At 42.0% G+C, this 19,543-nt stretch overlaps 1 protein-coding gene across 2 annotated transcripts; it reads left to right on the top strand.

Moving 5' to 3' along the window:
* Positions 1–2,968: 2,968 nt before the first annotated feature.
* cdk15 (cyclin-dependent kinase 15) lies at positions 2,969–18,349 on the top strand. Of its 2 annotated transcripts, none has more exons than XM_082524437.1 (14): positions 2,969–3,130; positions 6,443–6,812; positions 9,195–9,332; positions 9,419–9,513; positions 10,527–10,606; positions 10,694–10,788; positions 11,299–11,358; positions 11,467–11,590; positions 15,073–15,193; positions 15,265–15,358; positions 15,472–15,535; positions 17,316–17,364; positions 17,542–17,684; positions 17,883–18,349. In XM_082524437.1, the coding sequence occupies exons 2-14, from the start codon at positions 6,630–6,632 to the stop codon at positions 17,993–17,995; spliced, it is 1,359 nt and encodes a 452-aa protein (XP_082380563.1). In that variant the 5' UTR covers positions 2,969–3,130; positions 6,443–6,629; the 3' UTR covers positions 17,996–18,349. The 2 variants fall into 2 exon arrangements, with proteins under 2 accessions (XP_082380563.1, XP_082380562.1); XM_082524436.1 differs by having other exon boundaries at positions 2,971–3,130; positions 11,296–11,358.
* The last annotated feature ends 1,194 nt before the right edge of the window (positions 18,350–19,543 follow it).

Genomic DNA, 19,543 nt, shown 5'->3' with positions numbered 1-19,543 from the left:
TTCCTGAATATTTTTGTTTTCTTTTTCTTTTTATGTGATGAGAAAGAAATTATTTTACCTCTCATCACAGCTTTCCCTGCTTCTCATAGAACAGAAGCTGATGTTTCAGGAGTGTCATTATAGTGTAAATGTGAAGTCCACTCTTTTTTAAAATATTTAATAAAGTCTTCATCTTTAAGTAATGATATATTAAATCTCCAGTTTTTACTTGGCGTAGTATTATTCTTGTGCATTAGTGTTAAAGATACAGGAGCATGATCGCTGACGGCTATAGGGTGAATCTCAGTGTCTGAAATGTCGCTCAGCAGTGTGCTGCTGACCAGAAAATAATCCAGACGAGAGTAAGAGTGATGGACATGTGAGAAAAAAGTATATTCCTTACTGGTGGGGTGAAGGGAGCGCCATTCATCGCAAAGACCAAAGTCGCTCATATACTGTTTGATTATATTTGTGGACTGCCAATTACGCTGAGTTCCCGCTGTATTGAGCCTATCCATGTCTTCATTTAGTCCAAGGTTGAGGTCGCCTCCAAGAACAAGTGTGCCATCTAAGTGTTCAGAGAGTGCACTGAAAAAAACGTGAAAGAATGAGGGATCATCAACATTTGGACCATATACACTTGCAATACATAGCTTTTTATCAAGTATAAGTAGTTTAATGATTAAGAATCTGCCCTCTGGATCTATAACTGTATCGAGTACTGTGAAATTAATATTTTTATGTATTAAAATTGCTACTCCCCTTTGTCTAGAATTATAACAAGCTGAGAACACATTAGGAAACTCAGGTGTTTTAAGTTCATTCGAACCCCTAAGAGGTCTGTGGGTCTCTTGTAAAAGGACAACATCTGCCTGTAGTTTTTTGAGTTGGTTAAATATTTTTAACCTCTTTTCTCTGGAGCCAGCTCCATTTATATTCCATGTAATGAACCTCAGTATACCCATAGATGTTTGTGTATAACTAGGGATGTATGCTGTGTGCATCGCTTAGACAGGTGGTGAGAATACGTCACTTGTTTATAAATAAAGAGATGGAGAGAGAGAAAAAATGTGTAGCGAGATGCTCCCTGAGTCTGACTATGTGTGTGCATATTTATTAATATGAGTAGGCTTGGCTTAAGTGTGTGTATCCTAAACGACTGTGTGCGCTGTCTGACTGATGTAAATGTGCTGCCGTTGAGCGTGTATGTGTCGAAATAAAGGATGTTGTTTGTGGATGAGTGTCGAAGCAGGTGATCGAGGCAGTGAAAGAAATAAAGAAAGAAACCAAGGACAGGGGTGAGCAGCATAAAAACAAGAGGGGGAAAAGAGAGGGAAAAGAAACGAGAAGAAAAAAAACAAACAAAACGTAAACATTCCAATTAAATCACTGACGGAGAGTGACGGTGTTAATTCTGCTATGAAATCACACTTTAAGATGTGATTTGATACCGGTAAGTTAAACAGATGTTAATGCAAGTTAGTGTGAGTGGATAGGGAAAGGGTGTAGCTGATTCTTATCTGGTGTGAGGTTAATACAGCCACGGAGTGATGTTGGGGTCGCGGTGGAGCTGTCCGTCCACGTACAGCCGGTCCACAGTGATGACAGCGCGGGAGCCCTTCTGGATGAAGCCGCGTCAGATTGGGAAGAGGACCCTGCTTCGTTCCAAGATCTCTTTGGGGAACTGGTCGTTCACGCTGAAGTCCATTCCTTTTAATTCCCTGCCGCGGCTTTTCACCTGTTGCTTTTGTTTGAAGTGGCCAAATTTGGCCACAATAGGACGTGGTCTCCCGGTCGCAGCCCGCATGGGGCCGAGGCGATGCACCCGATCGAAGACGATGTTCTTCACCGTGTCCTCCGGCAGCTTCAGGTGGGTTTTGATGAAGCTTTTTACCGTGGTCTCCGCGTCCTCTCCAGCGGCTTCTGGAATACCAGAAAATACCCGATTATCACGCATGCTACGAGCTTGTAGATCAATAACTGTTTCTTTTATTTTTTTATTTTCTCTATTGAGCTGGGTAACATTTTCTGTGAGACATTTCACCGACTCCCTTAGCGTGGCATTTTCAGCAGCAAGCATTTCCACCTGCTGCTGGCTGAACTCCAGGGATTCTCGCAAGCATTTAAATTCCCGGTGAAGAATCTCCACCAAGGACAGCCTTGTGTCGAAACTGGACAATCGCTTGTCGATTGACTCCAGTATGTCAGCAATATCTTTGCCGGCTGGCGATGTTGTGCCGGGGGAATCTGCCGGGCGTTGTCTTTTCGACGACGGCGTCTCAGGTTTGGCCGGGGAAGCTGCACACTGGGCCTTCTTCATCACGAGATCCTGAAAGCACTGATCAATATAATCTTGGAGAGTCTCTAAACTCTCCCCATTGTTCTCCAGGGTGTTGGAGATTATTTAGACAAATATTGTTAGTTATAAGACAATTGATAAGTGTATTTGGTAATACTGAAGCTTAAATGAATTTGTTCAAATCTAAACTACCATTTGCTTTAATTTTCCACCAAAATCTCCGGCGTCTGACGTCAGTTACAACATGAGTCGCTTACCTTGTCCGTCACTCCTTACCTTGTCCGTCACTCCTTACCTTGTCCGTCAAAGCATGGTGACTTTGATAGATTCCATATCTTCCTGTCAGCCAGAGGGCCACCAATGAAAACCTCTCTTGGGGAGATTAGACAAAATCAGGTATACTTTGCATTTCTCCAGTTTTCTAAGTCATAACATGTGTTTTAACAGTTATTAACTATTAGTCAGGATCAGATTTGTTCACCAAGTAGCAACTATAAGATAAAATCAATTTAATTATTATTCAGAATTTCTTTTAGTCATTGTGTTATAATCACGGTAATTAAGAAACCACCTTCTTCTGCTGCAGCTTTTTGAGTAAACTCACACTTCTATGCTCTGTGGAAATTTGCTGTCATGACTTTGAAGATTACTGCAGAGAGATACAATGTCTGGTGTTGCCTTTACACAGTCTACCATTACCACAGAAGAACAAAGTCAACCCCTAAAGTCACTACTCAAGAGGAAAGCCCCACAGATTCTTAAGGAGTATGAGACTACAGGTACCCTGTCAGTGCCATCAAGGAAGCTTCTTGTGAAGACTTGCATTGGGGATTTGGTGGAGAGGTGTGGAGAGTAAGTATAGCATCTTACTGCACTTTGTTAAATTTTTGCAGTGAATGTTTCCCTTTAAAAATGTTGAAGTGCACAGAAGTAAAAAAGGTTACTTCTGTTTACCAGTTACCAGGGTGGTATCGACGATACTGATCCGATATGGATACAAACACGGTTTTTTTTTTACTGTATCTTTTATTGTATCTCTAATTATAGCTTCATAATGATTACAATACATCAGATTACTTGTTCTTATCACTTAATAATTCCCTATCCATTATGCTAGCAGTGTCCAAGCATTCTTTCTTTGGTTTTCTTTTCTTTTCATACATAAGCTAGGAGCTGTGTATTTTACCTTGAAGAATTTGCCACCAGAGTGGAAATCCTCACTTGCAAATATTCACCTGTGTCTTTTGTTCAACTCAATTGACAGGGAGGAATATAGATTTGACAAGATTTTGCAACCACTTCTTGATGACTTGAGATTTCTTGAAAATTCTGGTCTAAATGTGGATTTAAAAAGTCATAGCCATCAACTATATGGTACAGTTTGTGTGTTAACAGCAGAGATGGGCAGTAACAAATTTCCCACGTGTGGGACTAATAAAGGTTATCTTATCTTAACGTGTTACTTGTATTCAGACAGGAGTCCTCTTTCACACCAGTTTTGCTTGGTTCATTTAAGTAACGCGTTACTTGTTACTTGTTATCAAGTATAACGCGTTATACTTGTTACTAAAGACAGTTATCAGGAATATAGGTTTCAAACTCTGGTCCGCAGGCCAAATTTGGCCCGCAGCCTAACTACATTTGGCCCGCGAAGCCATACCAAATTAATATCAGAGCTGGCCTACTGGTATTATACAGCTAATATATATACTGTACATCCTAAGGTTTTAAAAACTGAGCTTAAATAAATGATTAGCGGTAATAAAAGCCGAGGGAGGTCAACAGTGATCACTGACTGTTTTAGGAGCTTTTTGAGATTAAATAGAAGAAAATACAAAACATTAAACATGTTAACAACACAAAAGCCATATTAAACGCAGACTACTTTAGGCCCGGAAGTAGGATTCATCACGTCATCACTTAACGACTGGATAGTTAGTTTGTTGTGTAGTTATTGTTTTGTATTGCGTGTCAGTCATACTGCTGAATTTCATATTTTCTCCAAAAAAAGCCGTCAAAGGCAGATTCCAGTGTAAACGCTGTTCCCACATGGAAAACTGGACTGATGCACCTCCTGCTGTCAGACCTGCAGGGTTTAGGCCTTTGGTGTTCTCCTCTGTCTTATACTGAACACAAACTACATTTTTTGGACTGGCACAAATAATTTGTGTGCCTTCTTATTTGATGCAGCACACCTGATTGTTCTGTAAATAGATTTAAATGGTTGTGCTGAAAATAATGATACCAAACAAGGCAAGAAAAACATATTTTAAAGGTGAAATATAGAGGTAAAATCAAAAGTAGTCAAAAACGGCCAATTATACCCTGGACCCCAGAGAGTTAAATCTTTGTCTGGACCACATCTGTAGTAAATAATGACTTTTTACAGTCCGATATAACTGCAGGGAACACACAGGCTAACAGAAAATAGTGAGCACACTCTGGCTCGTTGGTCCAGCTGTGAATCCGTTACCGTGAACTATGGGCACATTTGTGCTGGAACTAAGCCGCACACAGCTGACGTTAAACATTACAGGCTGCCTCACTTACCTTCACACGGAGACGATCAGCATTAGTCACAAACAATAAGGTCAGAAAGAAAAACGTTAGGAATGAAGGCAACATCCAGAGAGGCATTTGAGGACACATTCACAATCAGGAGAATAAGAACCGGATCAGTTTGCAGAATCATTAGAAAAAACAAAAGAAACAAATGTGATGTCATCACATGGTGATAGTAAACAGCAAATAATGTTTATAACCAGAAATACACAGAATTACTGAAAAAGAACAAAGTGCATGTGTATGTATGTACACGGCACATGAAGGATGTGTCATCCCAGCCAAATTGCAAAACTCTTAGCTGTGTCTCTAATAAATCCTCTGTAACTTTGCTGCACTTCAGCAGCATCAGGTAATGTTCATATGTTGATTAGTTCAGTTCAGTTTTTGATCTATTGCAGAATATTTTTAGGGTTGTCTGCTATAAAAAGTCAGGCCAGGAAAATCTCCTTCATGTTTTTCTGTGTTTTATCCTCAGTTACTTTGACACAAAGGCATCTGCTGTGTTTACACCTCTGATAAAGCCTCACAAGTGTGAGCTTTGTTTTTATATGTAGATATAAAAATATGGATATGTACTGATGAATGGTCATAGTTATAATATTTCTGACTGTCTGAGTTGACATTGAATTGAACTGAATTGAATCAGTTATAGAAATCAAGATCAATACCCAGCTCTACTCACCACACCAAACACCACACCAAACCTCAGAGACTAAAGTACCCACATTAAATAGACGATGAGCTGCATTTATGTGCATCTCGGAAATTCCCAGATCTCTTGTCAAACAGCTGGAAGGTTTTCAAAAGTTGTTTCATTCACGCTTTATTACCTATGATGTTATTTAAATGTTTCTGTGTTCTAAATATACCTGAATGAGATACTGTAAACCTAATAGAGCTTATATAAGTGTCTATGCAGTGCTGTGAGATGTAAAAAAATAGAAACTGAAAGTAAAATTAAAATATAAATAAATAGTCCGGCTCCACATGAACCTGACCTCCTGTAATTTACATTCTCACCCCCAGATGGCCACAAATTACCTTTAATGATGAGTTCTAGGAGAGACAGAGGTGTACTCATTAAACTTCAGTCACATTTCTTAAGGTATTATGGTGTATTACAGAGTGTTAAAATCATCACCTGAGACTGTCACTGAGTTAACTGGATAATCAGTTATAATTAATAACTAATTAATACCTATAATTAATTTGTTTGGCCGGATTCTGCTGTCAGAGGTTAAGTACATGACAGTCTAATTATGATAAAATTTATTGTACAGTTTTACTGACTGCCAGCCATGACACAGAATTTGACTTCAGTAGATTGATTGCAGTGGTCAAACAGATCCATCACTTCTATCAGGATATAACAGAAACGGATGTTTTTGTATTTTTCTCTGTTTTTATTGTATTTCTTATTAGCAGCTGGATGTACAGACCTGCTGTATGATACATTTAGAGCACACAGGAGGATCTCTGTTGATGGTTAAAAGCTTCAAATTTATTTTTCTTTGAGTTCTTTTATTCTTTATTTGTCTTTATTTGTTGACTTGTTGTTGATTGGGATATTTTTGTTTGTTTGTTTTTTAATATGAAAAGCTCCAGTGATGGTTTGTGTCCACCAGAGGGCAGCAAACACACATCAATGGACCTGTTGTTTTACCTTCTGGGCACAGTGAGGGGGAGGAAGAGGAGGAAGGATGAGTGAGGGTCATGGGACCTTGTTTACTCGTCCTGAACCATGTGAGTCATATGAGACGGAAAAGAGGAAGAAGACGGTGAAAAGATGGAGGAGCTGTCCCGGCGGGCGAGGGAGGCCGGGCAGTGGGTGAGAAGGTGCTGTTGCTGTGCTGAGGAAGAGGAGAATGGTGAGGAGAAAGGTTATGATGGAGATGAAGAAGAGGAGGAAGAGGTGAAGATGGAGGAGTTGAACTTCAGGAAAAGTTCAGCTTCACTTCCGTCTGCTGAGGTAAAACATCAGCTGCTGTAAAAAGTGCAATTATTTCATTTTATTTATCATTTTTATTTTTATTTTTTTTTAAAGAGTAATCCTTTTGTTGTGATCTATTTAACATGTAAAATCTGTTATAGCATGTTGTAACTTTTTACAGTGGGTATGCTGTCTCGATTTAAAATATGACGTTACGTCCATTCAACACATTAATTAAAAAAAATAAATTATATATATATATATATATATATATATATATATATATTATTTTTTTTCTTTTTTTCTTTTTAATTAATGTTTTGAATGGACGTAACTTCATAATAATGATAATAATGGATTGCATTTATATAGCGCTTTTCGAGACCCTCAAAGTGTCACGGCTGGCGGAGTGAGCCGTGTGGAGTGGAGGAAAAGGAGGACCCAAAATGCAGCAAACTGATGATACGAGTGAAGTTTATTTACACGGTGGCAGTGGCAAAAACAGGCAATGAAGCATGAGTAATGACAAACCTAAACTGGGAGAAACTAAAGAGCAAACCTGAAATCTTACAAAACGGCGAGCGGAGCAGAGAGACGCAGACCAAGGACCAGGATACCAAGAAACACAGACGAGCCGACAACGAACACAGACCGACACCCACTATATACACACACACACACACACACACACACGGTAATCGGGTAATCGCACACAGGAGGGAAGAACAGCTGATCTGAATACACATGATGACTGGAGGACACAAGCTGAACACAATGACAACAGACACAGACTTTCAGAACAAAACAGGAAATCTAGAACCCGAACCGGACACAAGGGGGGAGGACACAGAATAACTAGAACAGAGGGAAATAATCACAAAACACAAAACGCTGGGTCAACGACCCAGGACCATGACACAAAGTGCTTTACAATTCCACTATTCATTCACTCTCACATTCACACACTGGTGAAGGCAGCTACAGTTGTAGCCACAGCTGCCCTGGAGCAGACTGACAGAAGCGAGGCTGCCATATCGCGTCATCGGCCCCTCTGGCCATCACCAGTAGGCGGTAGGTGAAGTGTCTTGCCCAAGGACACAACGACCGAGACTGGTTTTATTGCATTTTTTATTTACCATTCTTTATTTTTTTTCTTAACTGTATTGATCCCACAGGAGAACTTTTTGTTTTACAGCAAAATGATAAAGGGTAACAATATTACAGTCTACAGTACACAACAAATAACACAGCTAAATAAAAGGGTCACAGGTGACGATCTTATGTTGTGAGAGAGTGCAGGAATTTATAAACTTACAACAGTGATGAAAAATAAAGTAACGTAAAAATGAAGTTAGTTAAAACAGTAAAAGTTCGACTGACGTTGGTCAAGAGAGAAGAACAAATTGCATTAATAAATATATAAGAAAAACAGCTGCATGAAGGTTTAATACAAAGTATGTTTATGATCTAATGGTTGACAGGTTTGTTCACCTGTGACAGAATGAAGAATCAGTATGCAGCTTTATAGAAAACAGCAAGAACGGTTTTCTGAAGCGAGATTGAATCAGTCTGAAGGAGAATGAGCTCAGAAGTGTGAAGTAGGTGTGATGGTTGTCCATGATTGAGAGCAGCTTGTTCAATGACCTCTAACCCTCATTGACTCAAATGTCTCCAAATTCTGACCAATGGTGCTTCCAGCCTTAAGGATCAGTTTGTTGATCCTGCAGGTTTCTCTGACACGGATGGCACTAACTCTCACAGACTAGTAGAAGATCGCCAACATCTTGCTGCTCACATTAAAGGACCTGAGCTTCTTTAGAAGGTAGAGCCTGTTCAGCCCCTTCTTGTAAACGGCATCACTGTTAGTCCTCCAGTCTAGTCTGTCATTCAGGTGAACATCCAACTACCTGCAGCTGTCTACTGTTTCCACCTCCTCACCCATGATATTGATTTTGGTTGCAGTTTTTCTCCTCTGGAAGTCAACCACTGTCTTGTTTGTCTTGCTGACATTTAGAAGGAGGTGATTTCTTCCCGACCGCTCCACAAAATTCCTCACTAGCTCTTTGTAGTCCGACTCCTGCCCACCCTTAAAACACCCAGCCGTCCCAGATAACTTCTGCTGGTTTCACTGTTGTATAGGAAATCTGAGGTGTAAACAGGAATAGAGCTCCAGTATTACCAACCACCACCTCAGACCACCTGAGGCCTCTCTGACAGACAGTCAGCAATCCAGGACACAGTAGAAGTGTTAAGTGGTATATATGAGTCACCACGGGTGGTGATAAGACAATTTTAGGTAGTATTGATTGGTTGAGGATTTTCTTAAGCTGGTATTGAGGTTTCAAATGATCTTTTGAGCTTTAAAGGTAGTATTAACAATCCCTTATGTGTACCTGATGTGGTCTCGTCTGTGTGTCTCAGCTGGATTCGGACTCATCCACCTCTGGCTCTCAGTCTCACTGGTTCCACACTCTGCAGGCCCGTCGGCTGAAAGTCCAGCGTGGGCGCAGCAACAGCGACCCACTGAGAGGGGAGGGCAGTCGGGAGCCTCTTACCTGGGTCAGGGCGCGTATGACATGATGTTTGAGGTAACATGTGAGGCGGTGTGATGCTTGTGTGACATTTAGTGTGTGTGCTGTGATCAGAAAGCAGGTCTGGAGTTTGGGGCAGCACACTCGTACCTGAGTCTGGAGAAACTGGGTGAAGGAACCTTTGCCTCGGTCTACAAAGGCATCAGCAGGTCAGAGCTCACCGCGATACAAGTCAAACACAAACAGCCAATGAGATTGTGGCTTAAGTTTTGATCACATTGAGTCTGAATGTTGGTCACAATGTACAAAAGACAAGAAAACATCTCCCTGTGTTTAGTTTTAACAAGTTTTTTACAGAATCTTTTGGGACTTGGGCAAGATCCATTGCATTCATCGGAGTGTGAATGAGTGTGAATGTTGATTAGTATACAGCGCTTTGAGTACTCCGGGAGAGTAGAAAAGCACTATATACGAATCAATCCATTGCGGGGTGGCTGTAGCTCAGGAGGTAGAGCAGGTCAGCTGCTGATTGGGAGGTTGGTGGTTTGATCCCTGCCTCCCCCGGTTTGCATGCCAAATATCCTTGGGCAAGATACTAACCCCGAGTTGTTCTCCAATGCATCCATTGGAGCATGAATGATAGTTAGAAAGCACTCACCGTATAGATAATAGTGTATGGGGTGAATGCGGCATGTTTTATAGAGTGCTCCAGGACAGTAGAAAAGTTGTATATAAGAACCAGTCCATTTACTTTTTTATTGTTAGATATTAGACAGATGTTTTGCTAGGATTACTAAAATTATTGTTAATGTTTATTTTTTAACAGATACTTAACATTTTGGAAAAATTCGCAAATATTTTATTAATTACAATTTTTTTTCAATCAAATGAGTTTATAAGTATATACATATTTGTTATTATATATATTATGCATTAATATATATTAATTGTCCATTTCTGTTATGTTGCACATTTTAAAAAGAACGTTTCATTTTTAACTTCAGTAGTTTATCTGACATGTTATTAGTTTAAAATTTGTAATATTTACATTAATTTTCATACATACTGGACATTATAATAGAAATGTATACTTTATTGATCCTTGCTCAGGGGCACCTCATTCAGTGGATGACCTGAACTATCCCTGCCCCGTAAAATCTTCCTTGTGTTGTGATCGATCAGTGATAAAGTGTTTACTGTAAACATTTCTTCTTCTGTGAAGGATAAACGGGCAGCTGGTTGCTCTGAAGGTGATTCGTATGAAGACGGAGGAAGGTGTCCCGTTCAATGCCATTAGAGAAGGTGACCAATTAGATCACTGGTTAAGTTTTTAATAGTTTCAGCAACATGTGCATAAACATGTGTGTGTGTGTGTGTGTGTGTGTACAGCCTCTTTGCTCAAACGTCTGAAACATGCCAACATTGTCCTCCTGCACGACATCATCCACACCAGAGAGACACTCACCTTCGTCTTTGAGTACCTGGTGAGAAATCTGCTGTTCAGTGCTGAGTGTGACCTGAAGGAGGTGCTACAGAGCACTCACCAACACACACATACACACACACACACACACACACACACACGCACGCACACACACAAACTTCAACCAAAGTCAGAACAAAATTTTAAGGCTACAATTTTTAGCATTCACACATTTTATATTTTTTTCTTTTAAATGTTTATAAATTTTTACAATTTTATTTTAATGTATATATTGTTTGTTTTTTTGTTTTCATTCTGATCTATTTATTTGTTAATATGGGGGTCATTCCCTCTCAGATCACCATCTCTGATTTGTGTAGAACATTTATGGTATAAGGTTTGAACATAAATTATGTTTTATGTAAAATTTCTTACAACAGTCTTACAACAAACCTTTTATGATATTAACATGATGAACATGAGTATCTGAATAAAAGAAAAGCTTCAAATTTTCTGTGGTCTTTCTCACCATCAAAATGAAGTTTAACACCAGAGATTGTCTCTGCAGCAGACAGATCTGGCCCAGTACATGATCCAGCACCCTGGAGGTCTACGCTATCACAACGTGCGGGTACGTCGCTGCGCTCAGCAGCAGACAGCCGGGGGCAGTACTGTGTCATTCCAGCTGTGAGCAGCACGCCATGAAATGTTTAACATGGCTCAACACCGTGTGTTTCAGATCTTCATGTTCCAGCTGCTGCGAGGTCTCTGCTACATCCACAGCCGCAGGATCCTCCACCGAGACCTTAAGCCCCAAAACCTGCTCATCAGCTACCTCGGAGAACTCAAACTGGCCGACTTCGGTGAGAACCGGCTCAACGCTGCAGGGCAGAAGTGGAAATAGGCAAAGATTTAGTCAGCAAGGACCTGTAGGAACAACAGATTTGTAAAATAACCTAGTTGGAAACAACACACACATATATATATATATATATATATATATATATATATATATATATATATATATATATATATATATATATATATATATATATATACATACATACATCCATCCATCTTCATCCGCTTTATCCGAGGCCGGGTCGCAGGGGCAGCAGCCTAAGCAAAGAGGCCCAGACCTTCCTCTCCCCAGCCACCTCCTCCAGCTTATCCGGGGGAATACCAAGGCGTTCCCAGGCCAGCTGAGAGATATAATCTCTCCAGCGTGTCCTGGGTCTGCCCCGGGGCCTCCTCCCGGTGGGACATGCCTGGAACACCTCACCCAGGAGGCGCCCAGGGGGCATCCTTGTCAGATGCCCGAACCACCTCAGCTGGCTCCTTTCGATGTGGAGCAGCAGCTGCTCTACTCTGAGCCCCTCCCGGATGGCCGAACTTCTCACCCTATCTCTAAGGGAGAGGCCAGCCACCCTTCGGAGGAAGCTCATTTCTGCCGCTTGTATCTGCGATCTCGTTCTTTCGGTCACTACCCACAGCTCGTGGCCATAGGTGAGGGTAGGGACGTAGATCGACCGGTAAATTGAGAGCTTCGCTTTTACACTCAGCTCCCTCTTCACCACGACGGACCGGTGCAGCGTCTGCATTACTGCAGCTGCAGCCCCAATCCGTCTGTCGATCTCCGGCTCCCTTCTCCCATCACTCGCGAACAAGACCCCGAGATACTTGAACTCCTCCACTTGGGGCAGGAACTCATCCCCGACCCGGAGTGGGCACTCCACCCTTTTCCGGCTGAGAACCATGGCCTCAGATTTGGAGGTGCTGAACCTCATTCCCGCTGCTTCACACTCGGCTGCGAACCGTTCCAGTGCGAGCTGGACGCCCTCACCTGATGAAGCCAACAGAACCACATCATCCCCAAAAAATCAGAGATGAGATTCTGAGGCCACCAAAGCGAAAGCCCTCCGCCACTTGGCTGCGCCTAGAAATCCTGTCCATAAAAATTATGAACAGAACCGGAGACAAAGGGCAGCCCTGGCGGAGCCCATCACCCACCGGGAACGAGTCCGACTTATTGCCGGCGATGCAAACCAAGCTCTTGCAACGGTTGTATAGGGATCGAATGGCCCGTAGCAATGGGCCAGACACCCCATACTCCCACAACACCTCCCACAGGACACTCCGAGGGACACGGTCGAATGCCTTCTCCAAGTCCACAAAACACATGTAGACTGGTTGGGCAAACTCCCATGCACCCTCAAGTATCCTCGAGAGGATAAAGAGCTGGTCCAGTGTTCCGCGACCAGGACGAAAACTGCATTGTTCCTCCTGTATCCGAGGTTCGACTAGCGGACGAACTCTCCTTTCCAGCACCCTGGCATAGACTTTCCCAGGGAGGCTGAGGAGTGTGATCCCCCTGTAGTTGGAACACACCCTCCGGTCCCCCTTCTTAAAGATGGGGACCACCACCCCGGTCTGCCAGTCCACAGGTACTGCCCCTGATCTCCACGCAACATTGCAGAGGCGTGTCAACCAGGACAGCCCTACAACGTCCAGAGCCTTCAGGAACTCGGGGCGGACCTCATCAACACCAGGGGCTCTGCCACCAAGGAGTTGTTTAACTGCCTCAGTGACCTCGCCCCCGGAAATTGGCGGGTCATTCCCCTCATCCCCAGACTCTGCTTCTTCCTCGGAAGACGTGTCAGTGGGATTAAGGAGGTCCTCGAAGTATTCCTTCCACCGCCTGACAATTTTCTCAGTCGACGTCAGCAGCGCTCCGCCAGCACTATACACAGTGCAGGTAGAGCACCGCTTTCCCCTCCTGAGACGCCTGACGGTTTGCCAGAATCTCTTCGAGGCAGTCCGAAAGTCTTTTTCCATGGCCTTTCCGAACTCCTCCCACACCCGAGTTTTTGTTTCAGCCACTGCCCGAGCCGCATTCCGCTTGGCCTGTCGATACCTGTCGGCTGCCTCCGGAGTCCCACAGGCTAACCAAGCCCGACAGGACTCCTTCTTCAGCCTGGTGGCTCCCTTCACCTCTGGTGTCCACCATTTGGTTCGGGGATTACCACCACGCATGGCAGGCACCAACCACCTTGCGGCTGCAGCTCAATGCAGCAGCTTCGGCAATGGAGACGCTGAACATGGTCCATTCGGACTCAATGTCCCCAGTCTCCCTCGGAATGCTGTTGAAGCTCTGCCAGAGGTGTGCGTTGAAGATCTCATGGACTGGGGCCTCTGCTAGACGTTCCCAGCACACCCTCACTACGCGTTTAGGTGCACCAGGTCTGTCCAGTGTCCTCCCCCGCCACCTGATCCAACTCACCACCAGGTGGTGATCAGTTGACAGCTCAGCCCCTCTCTTTACCCGAGTGTCCAGAACATATGGTCGCAGGTCTGGTGATACGATTACAAAATCGATGATCGACCTACGGCCTAGAGCGTCCTGGTGCCACGTGCACTTATGGACACTCTTATGTTCGAACAGGGTGTTCGTTATGGCCAAACTGTGATTAGCACAGAAGTCCAATAACAAAGCACCGCTCGGGTTCAGATCAGGGAGGCCGTTCCTCCCAATCACACCCCTCCAGGTGTCGCTGTCGTTACCCACGTGAGCATTGAAGTCTCCCAGCAAGCAGGACAACAGAGTCTCCAGGTGGAGCACCTTCCAGCTCCACCCAGGTCCCTCACCCAGGACCAATTTGCCATGGGAGACCCTACCAGGGGGCAAAAGCCCCCAGACAACATAGCCCCTGGGATCCCTGGGACACACAAACCCCTCCACCACGATAAGGTAGCGATTCAAGGAGGATATATATATATATATATATATATATATATATATATATATATATATATATATATATATATATATATATATATATATATATTGGGGGTGCAACGATACACAAAATTCACAGTTCGGTTCGATACTTTGGTGTCACGGTTCGATATTCTTTCGATACAAAAAATGTTCATGCCTTTTTAATTTGTCATTTATTAAAATTATAAATATATATCTTAACTCAAGAGTACAGTTTTTAAATTTAATGTTGCTGAAACAACAAAGTAATAAAAAAAATAAATCTATCTGATCAAGAAATCACCCATCTTTGGAAAAGAGAGTTTATTACAGAGAAATGGCTCTTTCCAAAATAAAAGCTATACTATACGCTTCTTCTGGGCTATATTCTCAGCAGCATATTAAACATATCAGGTCCCCAAAAGCCCCCAGACAACATAGCCCCTGGGATCCCTGGGACACACAAACCCCTCCACCACGATAAGGTAGCGATTCAAGGAGGATTAAAGCAGACAATTTAACTAGTTTAAAGTAAAAAAAATACAAAGTTAAAATGTTTTTTTCAAATGTTTTCTGGTTCTGTTGCAGGTCTGGCTCGGTCCAAATCCATTCCCAGTCAGACCTTCTCTTCGGAGGTGGTGACGCTGTGGTACCGCCCCCCTGATGTCCTGCTGGGATCCACAGACTACTCCACAGCTCTAGACATATGGTCAGTACCGATTATTCAAATTCAGCTGCCGGCTGTGACTGTGTGAATAAAGTTTGCTTTTTCTGAATTAGGGGGGCTGGGTGCATTTTCATAGAGATGCTGCAGGGGGCGCCAGCATTCCCAGGAGTCTCTGATGAGTTTGAGCAGCTGCAGAAGATCTGGGAGGTCAGTAACACTGTTTATATCACTGATCCACGAAATAGTACTACTGTGTGATATTACACTGTAATAATACTCACATTAAGTACTAATACTATTAAGATGATGTAACCCTGCAGGTCCTGGGCCTCTCCTCTGAGGACAGCTGGCCTGGTGTCAGCCTTCTACCCAATTACAGACCAGGTACGTTTAGATAACACCTCTGACACATGCAACTCTCTATTTAGTGTTTTTGTTTTTGCTGTTATTTCACAGTTTTAACCCTTTAAGACCTACCATAGAACCAATTCCGCCAGAGCTTATATTATATTTTTACATGCTGTGGAGCCATTTTTGGGAGCATTTCAAGTTGCTATACATCAATACAACCATTACATCCTACATTTTAATAATATGCATGCATTAAGTGCATAGTAATTACATAAATTGCAAAAAGGTGCAATAAACTACAAAAAAATTGAAAATCGTTTTTGTTTTGTTAACATATATTTCTAGTTAGAGAAATTTAAGAGGCTTATCCCTCAAAACTGTAAATACAAAAAAGTTGCACAAAATAGTTTCCCACCACAGGAAATTTATTTTGAATGTCTTCATAGTTTTATTTTTGAAATACACCAATTTTTATATACTGCAGGAAAAACGAAAATAAATATTATAGTGCAAATTTGCAAAAAAAACCAGCATATGCATCAAAATAAACTATTTCCAGCAGTGCAATATGAGTCCTAAGCATCCCAGAAACGACACAGAAATTCATAAAGTCAAACATAACTTTTAAAAACACCAGTATAGGCTCATGAGGCCTTGATGGTAAAAAACTACATTTCCGCGAAAATGACATCACTTCCGGTTTCGGGCAGGTCATGGCGGACATGCGATAGTTCGCGCTGATGGACATAGGAAGTGTTACGAACAGCTGATCGGATCGGCAAAGCGTGTTTCTGGAATATTATGTTTTTGTTGCTGCAAGTGCTTTTTATGCAGTTTTTGCAAAGCTTTATGTGGAAGGAAACTGTGACCGAGGACAAGCTGATGGCATAAGATGTAAGTACAACTCCTCCGGTTTCATATGCAAAAAAGATTATTGCGCTAGCTCACGTGGTTGCAGTGCTACCGGGATTTTAAAATAGTTACACAAAACGGAGCGTGCCCGCTCTGACCGGTTTTAAAATTTAAATACAATTTTTTTAGTCTTATATAAACAGGCTAATTAAATCAATGATGTTTTTGTGGAGGTGGCATGAATTTGTCTTGTAAACATTCACAGTTGTTCTGTGATGCCTGGGGTTCATTAAGGGTCATTACTTGTGTGCAGTGACTCAAAATTTCCATCGGGAGGCAACATGTCTCCACGTTTCCTGTTTTAATAGTTTTACTCGGATTAAAATGAGATGATTTCTCAGACTTTGAGGCGAACTCTGCTCTGCAAGTCTGACAGGGTCTCTGATACATCATGTGGGTGTGAGAAGAGAGAACAAAGACGAGAAGAAATTAACCACAGAGTGAGATCAGTGGTTGAGCTGCTCATGAATCACTGGATAAAGTCATCTTTTACAGTAAACTGTAACTTCAGGCCAACCCACACAGAGCTGTAACATTAAAGATCAGGTTCCCCCAAGAATTCACACACCACCTTTAGAGTGATGAGACCTGAGCTGTTCACAGTGATAACACACACTTTTAGATTCAGTCTGACACCATTTAGTTCTCATGTCATCCCAGAACAAACTTCCACAAATCCTTCAGAAACCTGAAAAGAAGACAGTTTAAAAATCTGCCTGAGAGGTTTCAGTGATCTGCTGACACATATTAGGGCATCAATGACAGACTGAAGCTGTTTCATTCCCCCAAAAATAATAAATGTAGGCTAAAAACCAGCTGAAGTGCAAAGCATGGGAACATTTTTAGATCCATGTTAACATTTGCTAATTGCTAATTGAGTGGGGGTTTTTTTCTTCCATAGAGCGGTTTCTTTACTCAGAACCAAAGCAGCTTAGGACCGTTTGGAAAAGGTAACTTTTATATGGGCACACACATGCTAACCTGCTAACACACTTTGAAATGCAAACATTAGTCACATGACAGTCCTTCATCTGTGCTAACTGTAGACAGTCCAACAGTCCACATGTAGACCAGGTTAGATCACTTGACTCTGTAGTCCTCCATCTGCCTGTGTTGATCTGGATCAGGTTGGAGCAGCTGCCATATAAGACCGAGGACCTGGCCCAGGAGATGCTAAAGGTGGTCCCTACAGACAGGATCTCGGCTCCGGACGCCATGCAGCACCTGTACTTCAACACACTGCCTCCTCCCATCATGCACCTCAGAGACAGTAAGAACTCACTTAAATGTTACCATATTGCAGCTAAACTTTAAAGAACATATTTTCTGTTAATTCAGCACTCACCTAGCAGCACTTACTTGAATTTCCAACATAGATACATTATAGATGTATGATCATAAATCCTTTTTTAACAAAAAGCTGTTTAAGGCTTAAATTCATTTTTTTTTCTCTTTCTTTCTTTGTCAGCTGTGTCCATCTTTAAGGTTCCTGGCATTCGTCTGGAAACGGAGGTTAGAGACATCTATAACCCTGGGCGCAAGGTCAAACCTTCCCTGCTGCCCTCTGCTAAATTCTGGTGACTGAAATCTCATAAGCAGCGCGTCAAGATCTGTGGAGTGGAGAACAAACCCAGATGTCTCTCTGAAGACACAAACTGGACTTTAAAGTGATATTAATACAGTGCCATTAAATGTTTGCAGTTCAGTTTGGAGAGTCTTTCTGGTTTAAATAAAGATGTGTATGTCAAACTTTCACTCAGATCGGCTGTTAAGATCTTATGTAAATCTGATTTCTTGCCAATGTAAATATAAACCGTCCCTGCAGTCTTCTGTTAGCATTCATTAGCATCTGTTAGCAGCAGACTAACGAGTCCCATGAAACTCCTCATGAATTTTGAATGAAGCTTTATTAATAAAGCTCCAGGCCAACCTGCACTGAGAGACACAGCGTGTTTCTGTATTCTGACTCTAACTGGATAAAACTCGACCTCTGAAACTTTGTTAGTCCTCTGATACACAAACAAGCCAACAGCTGAGAGAGGGGGGCTACTGGATGGACCTGATTTAACTGTATTTACCTCTGACTGATGATCTTCCCCTCATCCCCTACCTCACTGACACCTCACAACTTGTCACAGCACTGTAACAATATGAAAAATTAAAAGTATAATTAATTAAAAAAAAAATAATACTAGAACATGTGGGTTTTTATGTTTTTATTGTGGGCAGATTTTGGTTGTTTTTGTTTTTTATTTTCTTAGAAAATAATTTTAAATTAATTTTTGTTTTAGCACTCCAACAGATTTGAGGCCTGTCCAGGGTGTACCCTGGCTCTCACGCTATTGCTGCTTTTCCGTTGCCACCTACTCGACTCAACTCGACTCAGTTTCAGTAGTTTTCAATTTCGTTTGAGTGCCACATCAATGTGGGTTGGATCATTGAAGCAACGCAGGCCAAAAGTCCTGTGACATCATTTTTATGCGACGCAACTGAAGAACAAGAGGACATCTCAGTGATAGTTTACCTGCTGCTAAACTGATGGTAATCATCTGCACCTCATAGATGGACCATGGAGTCATTACTCGCTGGCCAATTATTTGCATGCAGTCTGTTGACACCACACCGACCCCGACTGAGCAGGTACCACCAAACCAAAAATTCAAAAAATTGAGTGGAGTCAAGCTGAGTCAAGTGGGTATCATCCGTGACCCACCCTGAATTGTATAAGAGCAAGAGAATGGATTTGAACTTCTGGTGATTTTTGTGGTGCATATCCTACAGTTTCAAGACAAAAATTGTGCTTTTTCTGAGGTGTTACAATCCAGTTTAATTTTCACTTTTTTTGAAACATTGTGCTGATATAAAATATTTCAAGTTATTTTTACAGCGTAGTTTTTGTAATTTGTTGAAAGAAGCTGAATTGTGGAGGCAGGGGTTGTTTGTTTTTTCCTGTTTTTTTGAGTCCAAAGAAATTTCCCTTCTCCTTTTAAGGTTGCATGATCATTAATCTCCCACATTTACCAATCCATCACCTCTTCCTTCCTCATGAGCACCTGATTTTTATTTCCTACCACTGACTTGATGTTTGATAATTGCATCTATGTGGGCTTGAACATATACTTTGTTACT

This window comes from Aulonocara stuartgranti (genome assembly GCF_965226115.1).
Source record: "Aulonocara stuartgranti genome assembly, chromosome: 23".
Taxonomy (NCBI): domain Eukaryota; kingdom Metazoa; phylum Chordata; class Actinopteri; order Cichliformes; family Cichlidae; genus Aulonocara; species Aulonocara stuartgranti.
This window is presented reverse-complemented; position numbering and strand designations above follow the sequence as displayed.